Source organism: Rhipicephalus microplus, chromosome 5, assembly GCF_043290135.1.
Source record: "Rhipicephalus microplus isolate Deutch F79 chromosome 5, USDA_Rmic, whole genome shotgun sequence".
NCBI lineage: Eukaryota > Metazoa > Arthropoda > Arachnida > Ixodida > Ixodidae > Rhipicephalus > Rhipicephalus microplus.
In genome coordinates, this window is record NC_134704.1 from 180979576 (window position 1) to 181005950 (window position 26375).

Here is a 26375-nt window from a genome sequence, read left to right on the forward strand (position 1 = left end):
ATATTTCAACTGGGGATAAAAAGTTCACCTTATTGGAGTATTTTAGTGGACCAACCGTTCGTCCAGCAAGGTGCAACTGTGAGGACTACCGGTTGCCCGGTAAGGTGTAAACGTGGAGACAACGGTTATCCGATAAGATGTAGACATGTGGACCAAATGTTAGTCTTTGAGGTGGTTTGAGGGACTAACGGTTATTTACTTAAGTGTAAGTATGACGACTAAGTGCTGATTGATTGATTGATATGTGCAGTGTAACATTCCTAAACCATCATATGATTATGAGAGACGCCATCGTGGAGGGCTCCGGAAATTGTGACCACCTGGAGTTCTTTAACGGGCGCCCAAATGTGAGCACACGGGCTTGCAGCATTTTCGCCTCCATCAAAAATTCAGCCGCCACAGCCGGGATTCGATCCCACAACCTGCGACTCAGCAGCCGAGTACCTCAGTCACTGGACCACTATGGCGGGGCAGGGACTAAATGTTAGTCTATTGAGCTGGTCTGTAGGGATCAACTGTTAGACCCGGTGTCGTTAGTCGTTAAGGAGTTAGTGGTTGTGGCAGCGTCATTAGTCCCCAAAAGGGCACACCACACACCCTTTTAACACTATTTTGCTTTAAAGCGTAGAGAGTATGAGCTCCACTTTCATGCTGAAAGCAATCATCGACCGACACTATTGAGTATTCTCATGTATTTGGTGATTGACAATGAATATTTTGAAGTTTGTGCAGCTGCCCTCACAAGATTCAGTTATGTCAAATATTTTTCTGTCAGCAATAAATGTCCTCCTAAGGACTGCCACTCTTATATGCGTACCAAATAACACTTGGCTCTCAGCACACAGCGGCTGCGAAGCAATCGTCCAGGGCGGTGGTCAGACCTGCAATGCAGCGGAGGGTGCTAAGAGCTAAAACGCTATCTAGTGAGGCTATTCTAGCTGTGTTATTTGAGGAATTGAAGGTTGTTAAAGGGATATACTCGGGCTCAGTGAAGTTAGGAAGACAACTGAGGCTTTACAGTGCTGAGGAATGAACACGTCCTGTGCAACCGTAGATTAGTTGACAAAAAAGAGCTATGGCAGAAGAACATTGCTGGTAACAATTACTATAGCGTCAGTGAGAAGATGGCAAGTATCATAACTAAGTTTAACAAAAGGTACCAGATGAAGGTGGTACAGGCCTGAGCGCCTACATCGAGCCATGATGATGATATAGTTGAACGTTTCTATGAAGTGGCACAGTCGGCCATTAATAAAGTAAAGACACAATACACTATTCCAAAGGGTGCAGGAATATGCAGGGCGGGAATATGGCATCTGCTCTAGAAATTCCAAAGGGGTGATATTGGTACAGTTCGCAGTACGTAATGATTTAGTAATTTTGAATATCTTCTTTAGAAAACAGGCTAACCGTAAGTGGATGTGATGAAGTCCTAAAGGCGAAACTAAAAAAGAAATACACTTCATTTCATGTGCACAGTCAGGAATTGTACAAGATTTAGAAATAGACAATAGAATGGTAAGCGCTCGTATTCGCCTAGACTTGAAAATGCGACGATATGAACTGATACGTGAGAAACCAATTAATGAGCTAGAAGTGAGAGCGAAAGCACGGGAATTTTGAGTTTCACTTCAGATTGGATTCGATGCTCTAAAGAAGGTATCCGACGTTTGCGCTGACACAGCCAACAATTTTCTGACTAGTATCATCAAAGAGTGTGCAGTGGAAGTTGCAGGCACAGTCAATAGACAGGACACTAAATCTATATATAGGAGTGGGAAATTCTCATTAAGGAATGACAAACCCAGAAATCCTCAAACGCAACCAACCAAATGGAGCTAGTAGAGCTTTTCAATTTAATGAATAGGCGTAAAGTAGCTGACATTTGAAAGTATAGCATTGAGAGAACCAGGAAGGTTGTAAAAAGCAGCAGAAGCTTAAAATATGCGAAGGAAAACATGTGCATAGGCAAAAATCGGGTGTATGCATTTCATTTACCCACAAGGAAGGCGATGACATAACCGATAGGGATAGGATAGCTAAGGTAAAGAAGAATTTCTACAGAGAGCTGTACAGAATTCAAAACAACCAGTATGATATCGTAAGAAGCAATAATAGCCCATAGGAGTTCTACACCTTAAGAGTAAGGACATGGTAAGTAAGGAAAGTGCCAGAAATAATGCAAAGAAGCAAAGTTGCTGGTGAGATTAAGGTTAGAATGGACCTCATGAAAGATGGCAGAGAAATTGTGTTAGAAAAACTGGCCACCTTATATTCGAAGTGTCTCCTGACGGCAAGGGTAGCAGAATCTTGGAAGAACGCCAAAATCATATCAAGCCATGAGAAAGCAGACGTCAATGACTTGGAAAATTACAAGCCGATCAGCTTACTGTCCGTTCTCCACAAATGATTTACAAAAGTGATAGCTAACAGAAATAAGGCTGCATTAGAGTTGAATCAACCAAAACCCTGAGCAGGACTTCGTAGAAGCTACTACACAATAGACCACAATCAATCAATGCGGTAATTAATAAATTCGGGGAATGCAATCAACCCCTATACATAGCCTTCGTAGAATACGAGAAGGCGTTAGACTCCGTCGAAACATCAGCAGTAATGCAGGCACTACATATTCACGATATGCACAAACTCTAAAAAAAAAAGTTGAAAAGTTGAAATTTATTTCACCACAACGATACACCGTGATTTACACAAACAAGAAACAATTGTGGCATGGAAAGTAGGAAAAAAGCTGCGCTATAGCAGCTTGACCAGCCCCACCTCCCATTTGTACAAGGCAACAGAAACAATGGCACACCAAGCTCCATACGGTGCTCACGTATGATTGAAAAAAAAAGAAAAGAAAATAACATTCTAGTGGTTGTTTATGAAGTACAGAATAGATGCACACTTGGGTGTTTACAAACAAACAATTTTTGGGAAAAAAGGCAACCAATATAAGACGCTATAACAGAAAGGGGTACACTTAAAATTTCATGCATTTACAAGTACTGGGTGTAATTTTTCTGTGTTTATAGCTCCTTATACAAACAGGTTTAATATATCACTACTTGAAAGGAGACGCAATTGCTGTTCTGTGAGCTTGAACTTATTTAGTATATGGGGAACAGAGTGCTTTAGCATTTGGAGTCCGTAATTTGTTCGCGGTCGGGGGATGTGCCAGTGTTCAGAACTCCGCATCGGACGCAACAAAATTTTCGGCTGTAAATGTGCTAAGCCTCTCAGGTTTGCGCAATTCTTTCGAATTTCAGACCTCAAAGACAACAACAAGTTATGTTCATATGCCACACAAAATTTTAAAACTTTAAACTTGACAAATAAATGGGATGTGTGTTCTCTGTAACCTATATTTGCAACAGCCCGCAAAGCGCTTTTTTGAAGTGTATACAACTTTTGTTTTGATGTTTCAGTTCCAGAAGCCCATACCAACTGACAATAGCGTAGATGAGAACAAAAAAGCGTATTTACCTACATAAACATAAGGGAAGAAAACTGCAGTGGTTCCACAGACACAATAGTTCTCCAAAGAAAAAGCGATAAAATCCCAATAAATAAGGGTGTAAGGCAGAGGAACACAATCTTTCCAATGCTATTCACCGCGTGTTTACTGAAGATAGTCAGGGCCCTAGATTGGGAAGGGCTAGGAATAAGAGGTAATAGAGAACATCTTAGTAGCCCGCGCATCTCTGATAACATTGCCTCGATGAGTAACTTAGGGGATGAATTACAGCTCATGATTGCTGTACTAGACACGGAAAGCAGAAGAGTAGGTCTAAAAATAATATACACAAAACTAATGTAATGCGCAACTAGTTGGCAGAAAACAACACATTGCCATAGGTGTAGAGATGCTGGAAGTTGTAAATGAATATGTCCACTTAGTACAGGTAGTAACCGCGAAACCAAACCATGACAGGGAAATAACCAGAAGAATAAGGATGGGGTGAATCACATTCGGAAAGCATTCTGTAATCATGAATGGTAATCTACCACTAACCCTCAATAGGAAGGTATATAATAGCTGCATCTTGCCAGTATTTACCTACAGAGCAGAAACTTAGAGGCTTACAAAAAAGGTTCAGCTTAAATTGAGGACGCCACAGCCATCAATGGAAAGGTAAATAATAGAAGTAACCTTAAGAGACAAGAAGAGAACAGAGTGCAGACCCCTTGCTTAACATTCTACACAAGGCTGAGCAATGCTTTGTGACTTCATGCAAAAATGACTCTATGCAAATGTTCTGAAATGTGCCATCTCACTTAGATTTGTGAAGGGTTTTCCTTGGAAATATTTTTTTATTTTGATATGCAGGCGAACGACACGTGCATGTTTCAGAAGTAGTAGCCGACTGCGCTGCACGGGTTTACGGCGAGAAGGTGAGCTTGCTGGATATTTTTTTCAGTTGTTCTTGCCTTCATTTCCTCTTCAATCGAAAGAACGCATCACTTCTAGGAACGATGAAGACGATTGTCTAGTTGCTCCTCTTATAATATCAGAAAGTAGGAATAGCTGAGGATTCAACACCTTGTCCTATGCGTCTTGCATGAACGCAGCCAGACATTTGTTTTCGGGGGGGGGGGGGGGCGTGGAAGAGAGTTCATTCATATTTTACGTATGTTCGCGCGTGTTTTTCTGTATGTGCGTGTGTATATACGCAGATAAAATTGAAAGATAAAATTGGGGGATTTGAACGCCTTGTGGCTTGTTATTATCAGTAGCATTATACAGTAAAAGCTATCATCATAATCGTCATTATCATTATTATCAGCCTCTTTACGCCCACTTCAGGGCAAAGGCCTCTCCCATATGTTCTGCCAATAAACATGGTCTGCGCTTTTTGCTGCCAGGTTTCACCTGCAAATTTGTTAATCTCATCTACCCATCTAATTTTCTCTTTCCCTCTTATGCGTTTGCCTTCTCTCGTAATCGAGATGGGATTGTTCAAAGTCAACTTAACATAATAATGATTGGGGCATTGCGACAAACCTTAGCTTCCCTGAAGGGGACCACTGCGCAAGCGTGTGCCTCGGTGTCACTAAGATCTGTAGAAAGCCATGGGCAGAGAATATTATGCTGCGTTGAGTGACAAAAATAATCAAGGCATATCTGCGAACTGAATGATGATGAGAGGACGAAGAAGTAGGATCGTTCGGTGTTACCTTATATAGTGTACAGCTACATACAATGTTTATTGGTCACAAATGGTATATTGAGTTGTGAATTTTGTTTTATTAATTTCGTTGTTAGTGCTTTGTGGTATCAGCTCTAGCCTCAAGTGAGCGAAGACCAAGTCTGTAGTTGTTCTTTGTTTCCAGTCATAAGAATTGTTTACGCTTATCGAGACGTCATATACCCTACAAGCCAGTGCTTGGCCTTCAACATCATCGTGATCATCTTCATCGTGATTAGCGTCATCGTCATGAAGTATAGTACGTACCTTGCATGTGCTATGCCGCTATGGCAGAGAGAGTGTGGTCTAGAAAGCGCTTGTTCTCCATCGCTATCGGCAAGGCGCTTCGCATAAAAAACGTAATCTTTACTTGGTGTCACCATGTGTAGTGAGTGACTGGTGTCGCTAATGAACCATTCGCTCAAATTACGAAACATCAGTGCCACTGTGGAATCAAATGAAAACGTCGTATCTGTAGAATTCTGCGTATGCAGGTGTTCGGTCGCAGCATGCACAGTGAACTTTCCGGTGAAATGCATGCAACAGCTTCGGCATAAGAAGACACGAACTATCAGTGTCTTTCCCATTCACTATGTACTCACCGAAATTTGGCTCCAGTGACTTCTATGCCTTCTAACCCTCAAAATAAAAGCCCTGAAAGGTTTCACTTCGATATGCCACGCGGTGCACGACAATCGCACAACCCCAGGAATTTTCCTTTATAGCGAGTAGGGGGTGGGAAATGATACATTAACTATGCTAGATGAAATGTGCTTGCAAACTGACACAGCGTAGAGATAGACAGACACAGAAGTTTTTTTTTAGGTCCTGAGGAACACTACCTCAAGGAGGTAGAGCACCGGGCCGCTCCCACGTCGGAACGGGTAGGCCAAGCCTCGCCACCACGTCGTGGGCTCTTTGAACAGCCCAGAGTTGACGTGCGAGTTCTGAGCTCTTGAACGCAGAGCTCTGTTCCTCTTCGGTCATGTGCCGAGGATCGCGTGTTGAGGGGCACTGCCAGAGCATGTGTTCTAGCGCAGATACGGTGCCACAATCTGGACATGTTGGATCAATACCTTCAATTAACTGGCTGTGGGAATGAAGACTGGAGTACGACCTGGTTTGAAGCATGCGGAGGGTAGATGCCTGGCCCCTACAAATTTGTATATGAGGAAGGGGTAAAATCCTTCTGTCCAGCTGATAATGTTAGGTCACTTCGTTGAAAGTGAGGAGAACATCCCTAAACATCATTACATTGAAGTCTGAAGGTCCCGCAGGCAGCCCAGCACGGTGTGAAAGTTCGCGTGCTCGGGCGTGGGCGAATTCAGCGTAGAGATGGTCTCAAAAAATTAAATGGCGTCATGCTCTGTATAAAACAATTTCGCTGCGATAGGACAAGCATCTTGTCATGGGCCTCCTGTAAGGTCAAATTTCTCCGCACTGAATGGAGTCACCATGATAACGGGAATAGGTTGTCCCCCCAACTACAAAGAAAGTGCATTATTATGCCCGGATGGGCATGTTCATTTCTGGAGGTAACTTTCGAAAGCACTGGGTTGAGATAAAAATATTAGACTAAACACACCTGTTGTACGTGGGTATTCCACGCACAAAAACAACAGACGTTACTAAATTTCTAAATTCACTAATTTCTAATTTCTAATTCACTAAAATTTACTAAATTTCCTCGGCACCACGATCACTAGGTCTGATTATTTCACATACTTCACTTAATTATTGGTGGTTGCTGACCCGCAGGTCGCGGGATCAAATCCCGGCTGTGGCGGCTGCATTTCCGATGGAGGCGGAAACGTACTCATATCTGGGTGTAGTCAGAAATGTGTACTGAGATTTGGGTGCACGTTAAAAGACCCCAGGTGGTCGAAATTTCCGGATCCCTCCACTACGGCGTATATCATAATCATATGGTGGTTTTGGGGAGTTAAACCCGACAAATCAATCAATACTTGTTGATTGCTGAAAAAAAGAGAATACCAAAAAAGCAAACAACCTGAAAAAATAAAAAACGGAGGAAAAAAAGAGAGGAGAGACAGATAAGTATGAATAAAAACAAGATATGAAAAAATTACAGAAAATTACAGGAAATTAAAAACTGACTGGAAGAAAAAGACTATAAAATGTATACATATATATATGAAAATCCCCCTCCATCAAGAAAAGAATATTGTAAAGAGAGGGAAATATATTATTTCATATGTCAGGTTTAACGTTCCAAAACCACTATATGATTGTGAGAGACGCCATAATGAAGGGCTTCGGAAATTGCGACCACCTGGAGATTTTCCAAGTGCACCCAAATCTGAGCATACGGGCCTACGGTGTTTTCGCCTTGAGAAAAAATGCAGCCGCCGCAGGCGGCGTTCGATCCCGCGACCTGCGGGTCAGCAGCTGTGTACCTTGCCACCAGACCACCGTGGCAGGGCCAAGAGAAAACAGGAATAATGTTATTGCATAATACGTATATTTATGCATAAATAATGTATATTTAATTGTATGGACATTTTAACGCGTATATGAAGACATATAGAGGTATATATGTGTATATGTATTTGATGTTTATGTAAGCGTATAATTTTATGGAGAGAGTCTCGGGGGTCAGTATGAGAGAGGATAATATATATATATATATATATATATATATATATATATATATATATATATATATATATATATATATATATATATATATATATATATATATATATATATATATATATATATAGTACGCCCAAACCAATTGATGCCAGCCCAGACGGTGACAAACAAGAGAGTGAAACGAAACATGGGCCCTGTATCTGCATGTTACACTGCAAATTTCGTCGAAAGACGATAGTCTTGCGTCTGGAGAGAGTGAACAAAGCGTTTATTTGATGTTCTGCGCAATAAAATCGCTGAATGGTATTCTGTAGGCGCTGCGTGAGTGTACCGTGAGCGTTTAGCCGAGGCGAACGAGCGCATGGAATCACGTCACACGTGAGACATCAGCGCTATCTGGCAGTTATCTTGGAAAACGAAGCATGCGGCGTGCGTGCTCGTCTTGGAGGCGATAAGATGTAGAACGCGAGGCGACGGGTGGGTGCCGCCACCGTGTCGTATTAGCAAAGCGTTGAAAACACTTGCCTTTTTGTGCGAGCTTTGCATTGTGAGCGCCGCGTGATAAACGCTACGGTCCTTAGACTTACTTGTTTGTGCCTATTCCAGTAAAACGGCACATATGAAGAATATTGACGTGTTGTTATAGTGCCTCAAATATGCGAAATATTTGCTTTCAAATTGACAATAGTACAAGTATGAACGCTAAATCTTGAGCCATATTGGTGGGTGCGGTGAATCGGTCCACTGTTTGAGGTACCATTAAGGGCGGGCAAACAGAAAAATGTAAAGACAGACAGACAGACCGATAGACCGAACTTTTGGAATCGAAGGTCCCCAAGAGAGACTATCATCTTTAAAAATATAGAAAGAAAGGAGAAGGAAGACGGAGCATTCAGCTTGGAAGATGGAATATTGAAGCCAAGGTGAAGAAAAAAGAGCGAAAAAAATTGCATTTGTAAGTTAAGAATTTGTAATTCATGACTGAGTCCGAATATTTGTCTATTGAGTTAGATAGTTTTGTATAGTATATCACTGAGCCTTCACTGGTTCCCATGGAGGTGGTTGGCTATTGTAGAGGTGCTTTCAACATTGATTTTTCTTGTTTTTGTCTCCTTTTTTCAGAATGAATACTTGACACTTGGTAGTTTCTTTTAATTTGGTAGCCCGCTGTAAATCGGTTACACAGGTTTTATTTTTATTATTTTAAGATTCAATTTTGCCCACCTAATCCTGTCTGTCTAAGATAACTGAAGTTTTTTAATCATTATCGTTCTTTATTGGACTGATCTCCTCATATTCAGAGTGAAGAGTTCCGGTGCCGTGAGCGTCCGAATCACATGATTTTTTTCCCCAATCTTACAGGATGGAAATAGCGTCCATAAAACTTTAATTTCGGGCCATGTTGTTCTCAGTAACGGAATGGCGTACATGTTAACCCGCGGTAAGGCGCGTAGCCACTGCACAATTTCACCGAAAGGCCACGAATTTGTCGTGGTTTGCAAAATAACTCAGTCGATGCCGGAGTGGTCGAGTGGACTGGCAGCACCAGTGGAGGAAACCTGGTTAGTCCACTCTTCGAGCTGCTTTCGGGAGGCAGCACTGCCGCCACACACGACGACCACCAGGGGTCGCGACGGATCAAGCTTTTTCTGGCGGCGCATCTCGGTCGCCCGTTTCGAGTACACTGCGGCGAGCGATGCGCCGCACGCCGGTTCCACCAGCGCGCGGTGGTCATCTGCGTGCATCAAAGTTTTCGAAGATTCGGAAAAGAAGTTACGTTGAGTTGCACGTGCATGCTATACTGGCTAATCACAAATACGAGACCAATGATTCCTACTCCCTATTCTTTATTTTTTATTCGAGAATGACTACTTATTGCCTCTGGACGTTACAGCAAAAAGGCGAGGGGGGGGGGTTACAACCTTGATATACACGATCCTTAATTTTGGCAAGGTACTTGCTCTGTGAGAAGCTTTTTCCTATTCATGCACCATGCATTTCGAAGAGGAAAGGGCTTAGCCAAAACATCTTTGTTCTTAACTCATATTGACATCATTGAATATAATAATAATAATAATAATAATAATAATAATAATAATAATAATAATAATAATAATAATAATAATAATAATAATCTGTATTGTCATCTTGAGTTGTACAAAACAAATAACAGGCCTGTCAAAGCCAGGCGGTGGCTTGGAGGACTTGGCCCAGCACATCGGCAGACGAGAGATGACATACATATTGAAAAGCTTGTCATGTAAACAATCAGAGAAAGAAAACATGTAACTCATTTACGCTACATTTAAACACAATAACAATCAAGAATCAAATTGGTGGAAGCAATACTACCTAAACAGCAGAAATGTGAAGATAAGTATTGTAAAATTTTAAACAGATTTTACCCATAATGCGATAACTGATGCAGCATTAAAGAGACCTTAGGCTCTTTCCCAGACTGCGTTTAGTCGTTGCCGAAAAAACACTGTCGGGGATGTCATTAAAAACAGTAGAGACATAAACCTTTCTAGTAGCTTTGCCATATCGTGTACAGATGGTACAGATATCGTGTACAAAGATATACAGAAAAGCGCGAAGTTTTTCTAAGTATACGAGGGACAATGCATTTGTTTTTGAACTGAGAGCTTCAGAAATGCCGTAATACAACAGTTTTGCTAAAGGACGCTTTGAAAGACGGCAGGCGAAATAGAGAAAATAAATTTACATTGTCTGTGGAAGAACGAATGTACACAATTGATTTCAATATACTTTTTAAAATATTGTCAACCCGATGCTGCCATCGCGAACAGAAAGCTAATAAAGTGATGCCATATCGTAGGATACTATACGCAAGAGCAAGCATGATGGTCCTTTCAATATTGGTGGGTGCAATTGATCTGATACTGAAGAGTAACCACGAGATTTTTCGTAGTCTGTCACAAATGTAAGCCAAAGGATCATTCCAGGACAGGTCGCTATCAAAAAATACACCAAAATATGCTATAGAATCAACATATGCAATGACAGTACACTTACAGGAGGCGCAATCACGGGCGCATTCGTAACCATCGCTTTCAATAGATATTTAAAGCAAATTAATTTCGTTTTTCTGATTAATAACCAGGGAATTATCCATAAACCATGACGCAGCCACATGAACACTGTCTTGTAGCAGTGATAACGCTTTATTGTAACATACATGTTTCGTTTACCGAACGGTGTCATCTGCATACTGAAATACAAGACATTTTGGAACAGCAGCAGTAAAGTCATTTATGAATAAATTAAATAAAAGAGGAGATAAAATGGATCCCTGTGGTACACCAGCTTTAAAGGGAAGCCTATTACTGAAAGGCAACTGATTGTGTAACCGCACTATTTGGGAACGATCAGAAAGATAATTTTAAAAAAGTCGTATAACGGACCCCTAAAGCCAAGCAAATATATTTTTTTTTCAAGCAATATAGGGTTGGTTTATTTTTTCAAGCAATATTGAGTGGTTTACTGTGTCAAATGCTTTAGAGATACCAAGAAATAAATCACAGGGAAGCATGTTATGTTCCAAAGCATTATTGAGTTCATTGAAAATTTCTTCAAGTAAATCAATTGTGCCACGACCTGTGACAAAACCAAACTTGAAATGAGCGAAAATTTATCTAGAAATGAAGTCATGCATAGCGAGAAGAATTTCTCAATTATTTGGGATAGGATAGGTAAAACTGAAATGGGTCGGTAACTGTCAACGCTATCTTTTGATCCACCTTTAAATAGTGGTTTTACAATTGCTGTTTTTAAGTCTGATGGAGAGAAGCCTTTTCCAGGAATCCATTAAGCATGAAAAGCTGAATTTCTGACAATGCGTCCAGATTCTGCTGCAGCAAAGATACAGAAATACCGCCAATACCTACCGATTTCTGCCTTTTGAAGCCGGAAACTATTCTAGCGAGGCCGTACATTGTTAAAGTTGGAAGGAAGGCCGAGGCAGGTGTTGATTTCTTTAAACCAGAATGGCCTTTCGCTGCCGAAGAAAGTCCACCAAACATATTTGCGAAGTGGTGATTGAAAAGATCAGCTGTATGCGCAGGGTCCCAAGTAAACGCATCAGTAGGATTACCATCGCTATTTCCTTTCGCTCGAAGATGGTTGATCAGTGATCACATCCGCGCCGGGTTTCTGGCAGATAACTGAAACAGATGATGGAAGTATCATCGTTTTGCGCATAAGATAAGGGCAACCACTTTGTTTCTTGCGATTCTGTCACTGGTACGAAGTTCTGCTTTGCCAGGGGACCGTTGAAATTGTTTCCAAAGCATGTCTCTGTCAGCGATTGCTTCTAAAATATCTGGGGACAGCCAGTTGTGATTACGTCTTTGCTTAGCCCTAGCAATACGAGTACAAGAATGTTGCAGATTACGCATTTCGAGCAAAACCTATCATATACTTTGCCAGGCGAACCTGAAACATTAAGAGAAGACCAATCGAACTCTTTATTTAACGAATCCAGTTTGCGTTGATCAATAACTGACACAGGCATTTCTTTACGCAAGCAGTCCGCTTTCAAGCAGCAAGAGGCGGAATGCGGTGTTTTCGAAGAAAGGCGGCAGAAAGTAAAGTAATGGTCGGCTAGGCGTTGTGCTATTACACAGGAGCTCAAAGTGTGATTCGGCGCCCGTACTGCTATATGGTCCAAACAAGAGCGTTTATTTGACCACTTACGACTTCTTCTCGTATGGAAGCTGACAGAGATGAAAGATAATCAGACACTTGGATTTTACCTAGACATAAAATATCAATGTTCAGGTCAACCGTGGTGCAAAAAGTTTCTTCACAACTAAAACGCTTCAAGACAGCTCCTAGTTCTAGAATAAAGCGACTGACACAACTATTAGGGGGGCGGTAGATTGCTAACAAAGTAAGATATAAATGAAAGGAACACAACTTTAAAATAAGGACTTCAGCGTGGGTGAAACTAACGTTTATTTCAGAAACAGTATACTTATCTTTCACAAAAACAGCAATGCCACCACCTCTATGAAGCCCTCGAGTTAAGAATTTAGCGGTGAAACCTTTCAGCACAAATAAATGCAGAAATGAATCTTGCACATTAATTTAATGAAGGAATTAATCTGAACATTAATTAATGAAATTAATACAAAAACATCAACGTAAGTGTTTGCATCGTCTGCCAACCTTTTGAACTCCTCCCAGTATTTGCGCGAGCTGCGAATATTTACATTAACCAAAGTAAAATCTGAATCGGAGTTAGGACCGAAGCTGCTCTTAAAGGTATCGAAGTTGACAACTGCAAGTGGAGCAGATGGCATCATATACATTTGGTCTTTTCAATATCACCGTCACTGATTATTCGAATGAGTGAAGCGTCCTCATCCTTCTTGGCAAATATATTATTATTATTATTATTATTATTATTATTATTATTATTATTATTATTATTATTATTATTATTATTAATATACACGGGTATTTTAATCCGGAAGGCTTCAAAAACTTGGACCATCGGCTTTTCTTTAACGGACACTGATATCGCACAATACATGGGCCTATACCATTTCGCTTCCACTGAATCGCAACCGTCGATATTTACGCTTGGAAGCATAGACCGGTTTCTTTACATGACATTTCTTATCAAATCTGGTCTCTTATTCTTCTCACAGTGAGTAACTGTGTTTTTCACTGAATAAGAAACGATGTGTACCAGCGACGCACCGTGTTGAATTTTTCATCGCCTGAAGCTTCAACCTTCTTCTGAACGTCTTTTGCAGTGACGCTACATGTATATGGCTAGGCTCTCGCGAATCACAAGGAAGGAGCTGGACATTGAACATCCGTGCGTGTGGCGTCGTGAAATTACTACGCTACCGTTTGTGCACACGTTTAGTCGTAATCTTAAGTGGTTAGATGCCTGAATGTTGTTCGTGCTTTTCCTGTTATATATCTAAGCCTAATAATAATAAAAGTGTATGCCTGTCTTCGGACTTTAGTTGAGCTCAAAGTAAAATGTACTCGAAGATTTCTTTCACTGGGGGCACTCGTGCAGCATATATTTTTTCAGAGCATGAGTCTGTAAAAAGCAAAGTCACGCCGCTGTGTACACAAGGCGACACATTAACCGACCTGATACATGAGCACTGCCTATTCACTGGGCTGTTGCAAGACAACACTAGTAAAATGCCGCAAGAACAGAAAAGTTGCTTTTTGTGCTTTAATGTGGGAGGCAATATATGGACACATCATACCTGTGGTAAGTCTTCTCGACAAGCAACTCTGCGCGATTCTATAGTGGCTATCAGTGTTTCGGAACGGGTGTATCTATTCCATTCCTACTCCGTTCCGGGAAATCATACGTTTCCGCACTAATATCCCTTTCAACTTAGCCCATTCCCACTCTCGGAATGGACAGGCAGCTCAATTCCTTTCCTTTGGTTCCTCAACGTAGAAAAAGTATTTTAATAGTTTTATCAAGTTAACAATGAACGCTTCATGAAGCTGATGCCATCAACCGCATTAAAAACTGCTAAAATTAGCAAAACACGTTACCAAGGTCAAGAGATATTAGCGTCCTTTTATGCTGAAGAAAGAAGTGTTTAAAGAGACTAAGTTTTTTTGCACGCGTATGGAGAGGTGGTGAATATAAAAAAAATTAGGATTAGGTTCTGCTGGTTTTAGCGGTAACAGTACACCACTCGGGCACCTTGTGCCTTTGCATTGAACGCAGAACACTAGGCCGGACTGCTCGTCAGCACTCATGCTTGTCAAGCGCGCCTCGCAAGAATGAATAGAGTGAGGAGAATTTAGTGTGTTTGCCTGTGGTCAGGTATGAAATGCCTTTTTTGTTGCATGAGTTATTTACGTGTATCAAATAATAAACTGCTCGTGAAATGAATATCAGGCTATTCGCCACTTTCTTGTGGGGGCACCAATGGCAACGAACGTGCAGAGATAAGTTGTTTCACCTTCGGTATCTGCTGGATAATCCATTCGTTTGTATACTAACTTATGACTCGGTTTCTATTCTACAAATTGGCAGATGGTGCACCACTTTTATTCTTGGCCCTGGATAATAAAAGGGGACATAGATAATGCGCTGTGGCCAGAGGCTTAAAAAAGACTTTTCCTCAGGCCACTAATCGGTGCATTATATTACTGTAGTGTAGCAATTAGGGCTGTAGCAAAACACGTCCTTCCCCAATGCCCTCTTTTGTTTGGCGATGCGAACCCGGGTATGTGCCGAGTCGTGGCAACTGAGAGACTAAAATGTGTAAATAAGGCATAACAATAATAATAAAATGATCCTACACTCTAAGGCAAAATTACCCGAAAAAGGAATAACGGCGCCCAATAGGTGCACGCGTTTAACGGATAGCCCGTTGAGGAGCAACCACAGAGGGAAGCGTGGCGCGTGAAACCAAGGGATGAACCACCCGGGCATTGCAGGCAGCGCGAGAAGCGTTGCCAAGGTGACCAGGCCTCCCTATCCTCCTCTGCTGGCTCAGTCTTTCCCCGTATTTTGCCGCCGACGGTTCGCGTTGCGTGCGCTCAGAGTGCTCGACCACGGCCGCCTGGATTCGACGATCTAAGAATTACGACGTGGTGCTTGTGTGTACGCTTGGATGAGCGTGGGCTGCTGCTGTTGCGTTTCGCTGCACCCATGAAGTCAGGAGCAAGTCTCGACACGTCACCACGCCACGCTGTGTATATCTGGCTTCAAGATAGTCACGACCAACACACGACAGCAGTAGTTGGGAAGGCCAATATGAGGGCCTAGAAAACAACAGGTCTATCGGATATATACTTCAGTCCAACTCAGGGCAGAAAACAGCGCTGGATTCTAAGGCAAGTAGGTTATCATTCTTTATTCTTCTCTACTTGTCGCGTGTGCGATACGGATCGCGCTTGCCGGCAACGGGCTCGGCCGTGTTGTATATCGCACGCACGAAATGCATCGCGAAGGTCAGCTTCGGCGTCTGCAGTTCGTCTGTGCTTTGCGATCACCTGGAAATTGGCCGCCATTGCCGTCGGCCTCCCGGACGCTCGCTCGTCGAGTGCTCGCCTGTCTTCACCGCTGTGATGAGCTCCGGGCTGATGATATTAGGCTGAGACCTCATCGCTGTGTTGGGAGTCGTCGAAAACACGTTGCGGGTTCTCGTAAAGACCTGGGTTGTAGTATGTCGCGCGCTGTAAGCGCACCAGCACGGGCTGGCGGGGCTTTCGCTAGCGTCGGAACTCACTGAAAATTTGTCGCCATTACAGTTGGATTTCAAGTCAGTCGGTCACAAGCAGTTCGGCACCATCCGTTGGCTGCGGCGGCAGACTCGCGTTTGCGCGCTGCACTCGCTCGCGTTTGTGGAAAAGGGCCGCATAACCGTCGATTTCTTCGGCACTAGCTCCAAACCAACTCGGTGCTGTTCTTGGCGGCGTCCAAGTGTACGCTCGCTCACCTGTTCGAAGTTCGCTGGCGGCAGACACTCCGCGTGCAGCGCCGTGCTTGGTCTCGCGTTCGCTTGCTCGAGCTGAACGACGTCGCTCGCTTAGGACTCGCCGACTTGTTGATGGCACGGTGGCTCACGGAGTTGTGGCTGCGGCCGCCGCTCCTAAGCTGTTGCGCTACGGAGATCGAAATGAGTCTTTGACGATGTGTGACATTACGGTAAAATTATTAGCATCTCATATGTCACGTATGTTTTCATTTCACCTTGACCGTATTTCTCATATGCATTTGTATTCATCCTCTGTCAAGTGTGGCTCACTATTTTATATGCTTATTGTGCATCCTTGGGCACACACCGTGCTGAAGCCTGTGTCGCTGGCATCTGCAATGCCTGTCATCTATCTCTTTCGTCAGAGCACCTTCAGAAAGACTGTGCGGGGTGTAAAGGTAAAGTTATTTGTGTGTCATATTGCCGCGACAGGTTGGCCATGTTCAAGTAGCCCGCCGCAATCATCGTGGCAAGAGAACAAGCAAGACCCGGCTGGTATGCGCCACGCGTTCGTGCTCTCCGGCAACGAGGAAGAGGAAGATAGTTAGATCTGTGCCACTCGGCTACTCGGACTTGACGACCATAGTCTTTAGAATCGTGGGCACAAGTTCGCCCTAATAAATACGCTTGTTTTCTAACCTGTCTGCCTCAGAATCGCTACATTTCTGGTGGAGTTTCTGGGTTATGAATCGAAGCCCCGCGAGCTCAAGACAGCGTAGCCCCGACGACCAGCGTATCAACCCCGTGGAACTGACTCCTGTACACGAGAGGGCAAGTCGCCGTCTTCGAGGTGACTCACCTGAGTTCGGTCCTGTTCACTTCTCACCAAGGGAAATTCAAACGATGGATGCCACCACTATGACTACCCAGGTAACACCGGCACAAGTGTTCATTAGCCAACCGTACCAGCCGCCAGTATTCCACGGCGACTCGTACGAGGATGTTGAAGATTGGTTGGACCTGTTCGAGAGAGTGGCGAGCTTGAATGGATGGGACGAAAGAGAGAAGCTCCGTCGCGTATACTTCGCCCTGGAAGACTTCGCAAAGACATGGTTTGAGAACCATAAAACCTCGTTGTCTACCTGGGAGGTATTTCGACGACAAGCGGTGGCTACGTTCGCAAACTTAGACCGAAAGAAAAGGCGGAGGCTGCTCTTCAATCGAGGAACCAGCTCACGAACGAGAGTGCTGCTATGTACATTGAGGACATGGTCCGTTTGTTCAAGCGTGCGGATTACAACATGGCTGAAGATAAGAAGGTGCGCCATCTAATGCGCGGAGTGAAGCAAGAGCTGTTCGCCGTTCTCGTCCGCAACCCTCCAAGCACAGTTGCTGAGTTTTACTCGGAAGCGACAGCCATCGAAAAAACACTGGAACAGCGGGCTCGGCAGTACAACCGGAATCTTAACTGCGCATCTGCACAGGTATTCTCCGGAGGCGTGCGAAACGACGTTGAAGCCCTGTGAGAGCTCATTAGATCAGTTGTTAGAGAAGAACTGAGCAGACTGCAAATGCCCCAGACTCCAACTGCACTATCCGTTACGGACATTGTTCGTGACGAACTGAGGCAGGTGATACGAGAGCCAGAGCGTCAGCTGCAGCCGGTTCGACCTATCCGAACATACTGCTCTGAGGTTGTCAGACAACCCACCGTACACAGCAATGCAGCAGTTGCGATGGCGCCGACTCCTCTCCCACCTGCGGAACGCAGCGCACCTCGTCCACGGGAACCAACAGCTACCTATCTGCCCCCAGGAGCACGTAGCACACATCACTATGTGGAGCGTAGGCCCAGGAAAAGTGACGCCTTGCGTGATCACGAGCGCAGGCCTCTGTGTTTTCATTGTGGGGAAGCGGGTCATCTGTACAGATTCTGTTCTTACCGACAGGATGGACTAAGAGGCTTCCCGTCGTATGCACCGTGCCCCCGAAACGGCGAACGACCAGCAGAGATTGAGGCGTACCTGTCCACGCGCCAGAACTCGCCAACTCTACGCCAACACCGGTCACGGTCACCATCGCCTATGCGTTACCGGTCCTCCAGCCCACGTAGACCTTCAAGGCAGCCTGGTCATCGCTCTCCAAGTCCACTCCCGGAAAACTGAAGCAAGCGACCTGTGGAGGTGAGGCCGCTGATAACGTCAGTTACGAAGATCCTCCAATATGGTTTGAGGGTGATGACGGTGTATTTCCGGTAGATTTGTGGAGCAACGAAAACGTTACTTCAGATTTGCGGTTGAGAATGGAAGGATGGGAGTTGAATGCCTTAGTCGACACCGGTGCTGATTATTCAGTGATAAGTCACAAGATGGTGAAAAAGCTAAACAAAGTTGTGACACAGTGGAGTGAATCGCAGATACGCACGGCAGGTGGTCACATTATTACGCCCCTTGGCAGATACACTGCAAGACTTGAAATACGGGGCTTTATTTACGTGACCGATTTCATTGTGCTGCCAGAATGTTCAAGGCAACTCATTATAGGAATGGATTTTTTGCGAGCTCATGGCGCCGTAATTAACCTGCGTAGATCCAGCGTGTCGTTTTCGACTGAACGAGCTATAACTGTGGAGGAATCTGAGGAACGACGCCTAACTGCTCTACGCGTTGTTCATGATGACGTAACTGTGCCGCCACGCTGCAGCATAATGGTGCTCGTAGAAAATGACGCATTGTACAACCGCGAAGGCATAGCGGACACAAATGTAGGGCTGTTTTTGAACAAAGGTGTCTGCGTAGCTAGGGGTCTTGTTTACTTGACGAAAGGCCGTGCAGATGTCCTACTCACAAATTTCTCCAATGAACTTCAACACTTCGCTCAAGGCACGGCTATTGCCTATTTACACGACTTCTGTATGGCGACTGAACTATGCAGCTTAACGACATCAACCACTCGACCAGTGGCCTGCAACATCGACACATCCGTGGCCGTCAATCAGAGCCTTCCGGACAGTCAACAGAAACAGATTTACGCCTTGGTAAAAGAATTCTTTGATTGCTTTTCAAGTGCCTCGAAGGTCCAGAGCACGTCAATAACGAAACACCGAATTATAACGCAAGACGACACGAGGCCTATATGCCAGCATCCATATCGGGTGTCACAGAAAGAATGGGAAATTATCAAGAAGCAAGTGGAGGAGATGCTTTCGGATGATGTCATCCAGCCTTCTAATAGTCCATGGGCGTCCCCCGTAGTGCTCGTTAAGAAGAAAGACAACACATTTAGATTGTGTGTCGACTACAGAAAACTGAACAGTGTAACTAAACGAGATGTCTACCCCTTGCCACGTATCGACGATACACTAAATAGGTTGCGATCCACAAAGTTTTTCTCCTCCTTAGATCTGAAAAGCGGATATTGGCAAATAGAGGTCGACGAGCGGGACCATGAAAAAACGGCATTCGTAACACCAGATAGCCTCTACGAATTTAAAGCGCTTCCATTCGACCTCTGTTCCAGACCAGCAACGTTCCAGCGAATGATGGACACTGTCCTTGCCGGATTAAAATGGCAGTCATGCCTAGTGTATTTGGATGACGTGGTGGTATTCTCTGCAACGTTTGACAAACATCTAGAGCGACTACGCACAGTATTGGAAGCCATCCGGTCAGCGAAATTGACAATCAAACCCGAAAAATGCCACTTCGGCTTCGAAGAGCTGCGATTCCTTGGACATGTTATTAGTTCCGATGGTGTTCGTCCTGATCCCGAAAAGACGGCCGCTGTTCAGAGGTTTCCTACACCCAGAGACAAAAAGTCAGTGCGTCGATTTTCGGGTTTATGTGCCTACTATAGGCGATTTGTTGAAAATTTCTCAAAGATTGCGGATCCTCTTACAAAACTGACGAAAGACTACGTGCCCTTCACGTGGGAAACCGAACAACAGAAAGCTTTTGACGAATTAAGAAAACGACTACAGTGTTCACCAATACTTGCCAATTTTGATGAGTCAGCCGACACTGAAGTCCATACCGATGCCAGCAATGTCGGCCTCGGCGCCATCCTTGTCCAGTGGCAAAATGGTCAAGAGAAAGTGTTAGCCTATGCCAGCCGCAAACTATCAAAAGCTGAGGCTAACTACTCTGCGACTGAAAAAGAGTGCCTCGCAGTCATCTGGGCAATAAACAAGTTTCGACCCTACCTTTATGGTAGACCGTTCAGAGCTGTCAGTGACCACCATGCTCTATGCTGGCTGGCAAATCTCAAAGACCCGTCTGGTCGACTAGCAAGATGGAGCCTCAGGCTGCATGAGTATGACATTACGGTCGTGTACAAATCTGGAAGGAAACACAGTGATGCCGACTGCCTGTGACGCTCTCCCGTCGATCCAAGTGTACCTGAAGAGCAAGACTTCCCGTTTCTAGGCGTTGTCGACGCATCCGAAATAGCTCAACTACAACGAGATGACCCGGATTTGCTGGCGCTTATACAACACCTGCAGGGTCTCGACGTTCAAGTCCCTCGCATATTCTCCAGAGGGCTCTCCGCGTTCTGCCTTCGAGGAAGTGTCCTTTACAGGAGGAACTTCGAACCTAATGGTGAAACGTTTTTACTAGTCGTGCCCACAGTCATGCGAGAGGAAATTCTGCACGCATGCCACGACGAGCCAACATCTGGACACATGGGTGTGAGCCGAACATTCGCCAGGATTCGCCTGAAATACTATTGGCATAAGTTGCTCGCATCAGTGCAGCGCTACGTGAAAACTTGTCGTCAATGTCAACGGCGCAAAACTTCGCCCGTAAAACCAGCCGGCCTTCTCCAGCCAATAGACCCTCCAGATTCCCCATTCCAACAAGTCGGCATGGATTTCCTAGGACCTTTCCCGACATCATGTGCAGGCAAGAAATGGATAGTCGTAGTCACAGACTATCTGACCCGTTATGCTGAGACTGACTCTCTGTACGTTCTTTGTGAACAACATAGTGCTCAGACATGGTGCGCCCATCGTCGTTATTACGGATCGGGGCACCGCATTTACTGCAGACCTAATGCAATGTCTGATGCGCATGACAAATACGGATCACAGAAAAACAACGGCGTATCACCCTCAGTCAAATGGCTTAACCGAATGGCTTAACCGAACGCCTCAACCAAACACTGACCGACACGCTATCAATGTATGTCGATGTTGAACATAAACAGTGGGATGAAATATTACCCTACGTAACATTCGCATATAATACATTCGTTCAAGAAACAACTCACGTTGCTCCTTTTGAACTAGTATTCGGTCGAAGAGTGACCACCCCACTGGATGCCATGTTACCACTACAGGACGAAAACAGCTATCCACCTAACTTAGATGACTTCTTGCAAAGAGCCGAAGAAGCACGGCAAATTGCAAGATACCGAATACGCCACCAACAGCACGTCGATTCTAGTCGGTATAACAAGCGACGCAGTGACGCACTTTATCATCCCGGTGACAAAGTGTGGATATGGATACCAGTGCGCCGCCGCGGACTCTCTGAAAAGCTTCTTTGCCGATACTTCGGCCCTTAAGAAGTACTCAACCGTATCAGCAACGTCACTTATGAAGTCAGAACCACTGGACACGTGAGTTCAAGACGCCGCAATCCCACGGAAGTGGTACACGTAGTCCGCAGGAAACCCTATTATGACAGATTGTCGGAAAACGAGTGAGAGTGCGCATGTATCTTTTCACTGTCTTAAGCATCGGGACGATGCATCTGAGGAGGGGGATGATGCCGCGACAGGTTGGCCATGTTCAAGTAGCCCGCCGCAATCATCGTGGCAAGAGAACAAGCAAGACCCGGCTGGCATGCGCCACGCGTTCGTGCTCTCCGGCAACGAGGAAGCGGAAGATAGTGAGATCTGTGCCACTCGGCTACTCGGACTTGACGACCATAGTCTTTAGAATCGTGGGCACAAGTTCGCCCTAATAAATACGCTTGTTTTCTAACCTGTCTGCCTCAGCATCGCTACAATATTTTAACGCTTGTTTTTATATTAACGTGCACGTACTTGTCATATGCGTGCATCTTCATCTTCTGTCACGTGTGTCTAACTATTTTTACTATATTATTCTATGTGCAGACGTGGGAACACAACAGGCAGAAGGCTGCGTGTGCTGGCGTCTGCAATGCCTGTCATCTTTCGCTTCCGTCGGAGGAGCTCCCCAAGGAGCGAACAAGATTTGACAACGAGACTGGACTTGTACACTTCACCATGCACTCACTTAAGAGAATGGAGAAACTTCATGTTTATGTAGAAAAATAAAATATATCGAGGTCTCATTTTTGTCTTTCGTTGTTGCCGTGACTGCAAAAGCAGTTACACATAGGTGGCTAACTACATTTTCGCGTGTTCTTTTCTGCGCAATTTGTTGCTCACTGCGCAGAAAAACAGGAGAAAAAAAGTATTAGGCCTAATATAAAATAAACACAAAAATTGGCAGCATATCCACGGAGTGAATGATGGAGAGTGGGGCGAAGCATTCATCCGTCCATTCGTTCTTGCTTCCTTCCGTCTGTGCGACCGTCCATGCGTCCATGCGCCCGTCCGTGCGTGCGTCCGTTCCTGCGTTCGTCCATGCATCCGCCCCTGTGTCCGTTCATGCGTCCATTCATGCGTCTGTCTGTGTGTCCGTTCGCCCATCTATTCAACACTACAAGTGCCACCATCTCGCATCTTTTCATCATATACTCCCCATATAGAAACACTGCCATTCAGCGGACATTCCAAGGACTAAACGAGAGGTGGCACACGCACACTTTCTAACAGCTTGCGCTTCGGGTCTACTTCCCACCTTTAGCCACCTCGAGTTCATGGTATATACTAGTTCACTGCATTCATGGCACTGCGGCCCGATGCTCGCTAAACCTTTCTAAAACCAAGGAGGTTACGCCCAGCGAGTATAACGTAGCAACCTTTCCCTTCAGATAGTGCTCAATGTACATGCAATGGCTGCTAATGGGGATCACAGCGTGCACGTTAACTAAAAGCCGAATGCTCCTGTCTCTCATACCCCATTATCAGCTATTGGCATGTACATTGAGCACTATTTTTTGTTGTTCAACAACGCACACAAGGAATCTCTCACCGGCACCACCTTGGAGGTCAAAATGTTTGCACGTCAAAGCGTAAAACTGGTTACATACTACGCGGGACGAACGGGTGCTGCTATAAGGAGCTTCGCCCCTAAAAACAATGTGTGACCTGGGGACAAAAAGTCCATCTGATTGGAGTATTTGAGTGGATCAACCGTTCGTCCGGCAAAGTGCAAGTGTGACTAACGGTTGCCCGGTAAGGTGTAAATGTGGGGATGAACAATTGCTCTCTAAGGTGCAAATGTGAGGACAAAATGTTAGTCCTTTGAGGTGAATTGTTGGACTAACGGTTTCTCACTAAGATGTATATTTCAGGACTAAATGTTAGTCCTTTGAGTTCGTCTGTGCGGACTAACTTTAGACCCAGTGCCGTTAGTCCTTAAAGGATTAATGATTGTGGCAGCCCCATTAGTCCCCAAAAGGACGAACCACACACCCTTTCAACACCCTTTTGCCTTAGAGTGTACCCGTGACCACTAGGAAGCGCGGGATGACCAGCTATCAGCTCGAGATGCGGGAACGACTGCTTTGCCTAGATTCAGCAGCAGTGCTTGATCGCATCTTTATGAACTTAGAAAAGGTCACCTACCTGTTCTCTACAATTTTTATTGGCTGAAACAAATGTTTCAGCAGCAGCAACAACAACACGTCCAACAATTTATTGCTAGTTATTTAGCAATCAGTACGTCATAAAAATGGCTCAGATGGCTTCACGTCTCAATAAACGTTGCATGAATTTCTGCAAAAATAAGCTGTATTTTCGTTTTATTCATTGTAGCTTTACCACGAAATATTGTGACCTAAATGGGTGTCTCGCCATTTCATTTTTAAAACTCGAATTGTGAATTAAGGCCGCTTCAACGGTCGGTTCTAAAAACAAGAAATAGAAAAAAGTCACTCGAAACACTTGCCGTCCAGTTAACTATGTGTTGCGCTTCACATACATTAACTGCTCGAAGGAGGTGCTTGACAGCCGCTTACGCTTTGCTGTCATTATTAAGGATGGAGAACAGCGTTCCATGTCAGCTGACGTCGCATTCACTAATAAAACTTCCCTTGCAAAGTGAGAAGCCAAAGAAAGCGGCCTTCGTTCACGCTCCAATAGGCCAGATGCTTAGTAGTGTCTGTGCAGGTTCCCCCCGAAAAAAAATGGCAGCACATACACGGAGTGAGTGATGGAGAGTCGGGCGAAGCATTCGTGCGTTCATTCGATCTTGCTTCCGTTCGTCCATGCGTCCATCTGTGTGACCGTCCATGCGTTCATCCACCCGTCCATGCGTGCGTCTGTTCGTGCGTCCGTCTCTGCGTTCGTCCATGCATCCGCTCCTGCGTCCGTTCATGCGTCCATCCATGCATCTGTCTGTTGTCCGTTCGTTCATGTATTCAACACTCCAAGTACCACCATCTTGCATCTTTTCGTCATGTATTCCCCATATAAAAGCACCGCCATCTAGCGGACATTCCAATTACTAAACGAGAGGTGGCACACGCACACTTTCTTACGGCTTGCGCTTCGGGTCTACTTCTCACCTTTAACCACCTCGAGTTCATGGTATATACTAGTTCATTGTATTCATGGCACTGCAGCTCAACGCTCGTTAAACCTTTCTAAAACTAAGGACGTTACACCAAGCGAGTATAACGTAGCAACCTTTTATTGTCAGATAGTGCTCAATGTACATGCCAATGGCTGCTAATGGGAATTGCAGCGTGCGCGTTAGCTAAAAGCCGAATGCTCCTGTCTCTCATTACCCATTAACAGCCATTGGCATGTACATTGAGCACTATTTTTATTGTTCAACAACGCACAGAAGAAATCTCCCACCAGCGCCACCTTGGAGGTCACAATGTCATACTTGTTACATCCTACAACGGCTACTAGGGACGAACAGGTGTGGCTATAAGGAGTTTCGCCCCTAAAAAGTTCCCCTGCAATTGATCCAGAAATTATCTTGGTTGATATTATCATTTTGCCTGATGTTTTTAAACATCAGTCTGCTTGACCCTGCCTCAGAGTCTGCATTCGCTATGGTGCTACATCTGCTTGGGTGGGTGTGGTCATGAGGTGAGACGGCCGGTGCACAAGCTGGTACGCGAAAGCTTGCAGTGAACACAGGCATCGCCCCAGTTTCAATGTGCATCACAACTTCCAGAAGCGCTTTTTCGGATAAGCGTCCAATTCGCCGACAAAAATAGAAGCAAAAAAAAAGGTGGAGGCGCACGTGAGAGGATGGCCGCCATATATAGTTCCGGGAGAGGATGGCCATCCGGGAGAGGATGGCCGCCATATATAGTTCCACACGACGGACACCAACGGCATAGAACCACGGCTACGCGAACATTAGAGACAAACGTTGGAGCAACACATTCTGTAGGACGATGAAATTGCAGAAGGCGTATAAATGTACCGCGCTTGTAATCAGCCAAGCCAATTTAAACACACTGCGTTATTGTTGAAATCGAGGCTCTGGCTTATTAATGTTCGAAGTTATTAGGTCAGCGCGTAGACGAAAACGTGCTCTATTTTCGGAAACATACCTAATTTCATTCCCGTTCCATTCCCTGCAAAAGGTGCCTAATTTCATTCGAATGCAATTTCAGTCCTCAATGCATTGTCCCTTTTCATTCCCACTCCATTTCGAGGTCGAAAAATGTGGAATAATTCCGGAATAATTCCAATTCCAGAGTGGCGAATCCTTAACACTGATGGCTATGCCACAGGGGCTGTCGTGAGGAATTATGGCGTGAAAGAGTCTGACTGCATATTTTACAGGTTTCTCGGATAGCTGCAGTTGAATTCAGTCAACTTAAACACAAATGACGCGGGCAAGAAAGGCAACAAGGAGAACCACTACCTTCAGACCATGGTGGCGGGTCAGGAGAGCAAGGAAATTCGCTAGGATACGATCAGGACGTGTTGCAGCATTTTATCGCGCATACACACACGAAAAAGATACGCCTTTGTGTTAGTTCTTGTCCCTGTGATTTCGCTCCTA

General features: G+C 44.6%; 1 protein-coding gene and 1 long non-coding RNA gene across 2 annotated transcripts in view; one reads left to right on the forward strand and one right to left on the reverse strand.

The window, feature by feature from the left end:
- The window catches only part of LOC142818050 (uncharacterized), a 93312-nt gene extending 88913 nt beyond the window's left edge, over nucleotides 1-4399 (forward strand). The window contains exon 3 of the long non-coding RNA XR_012895501.1: nucleotides 4334-4399. This is a non-coding gene — a long non-coding RNA (uncharacterized LOC142818050). The remainder of the gene's footprint in view (nucleotides 1-4333) is intronic.
- A 4355-nt stretch (nucleotides 4400-8754) lies between these two features.
- Srr (Serine racemase) overlaps nucleotides 8755-26375 on the reverse strand; it is a 77042-nt gene continuing 59421 nt past the window's right edge. Inside the window, exon 6 of the mRNA XM_037424410.2 lies at nucleotides 8755-9543. Coding sequence (XP_037280307.2) covers nucleotides 9317-9543 — 227 coding nt within the window. The 3' untranslated portion in view covers nucleotides 8755-9316. The remainder of the gene's footprint in view (nucleotides 9544-26375) is intronic.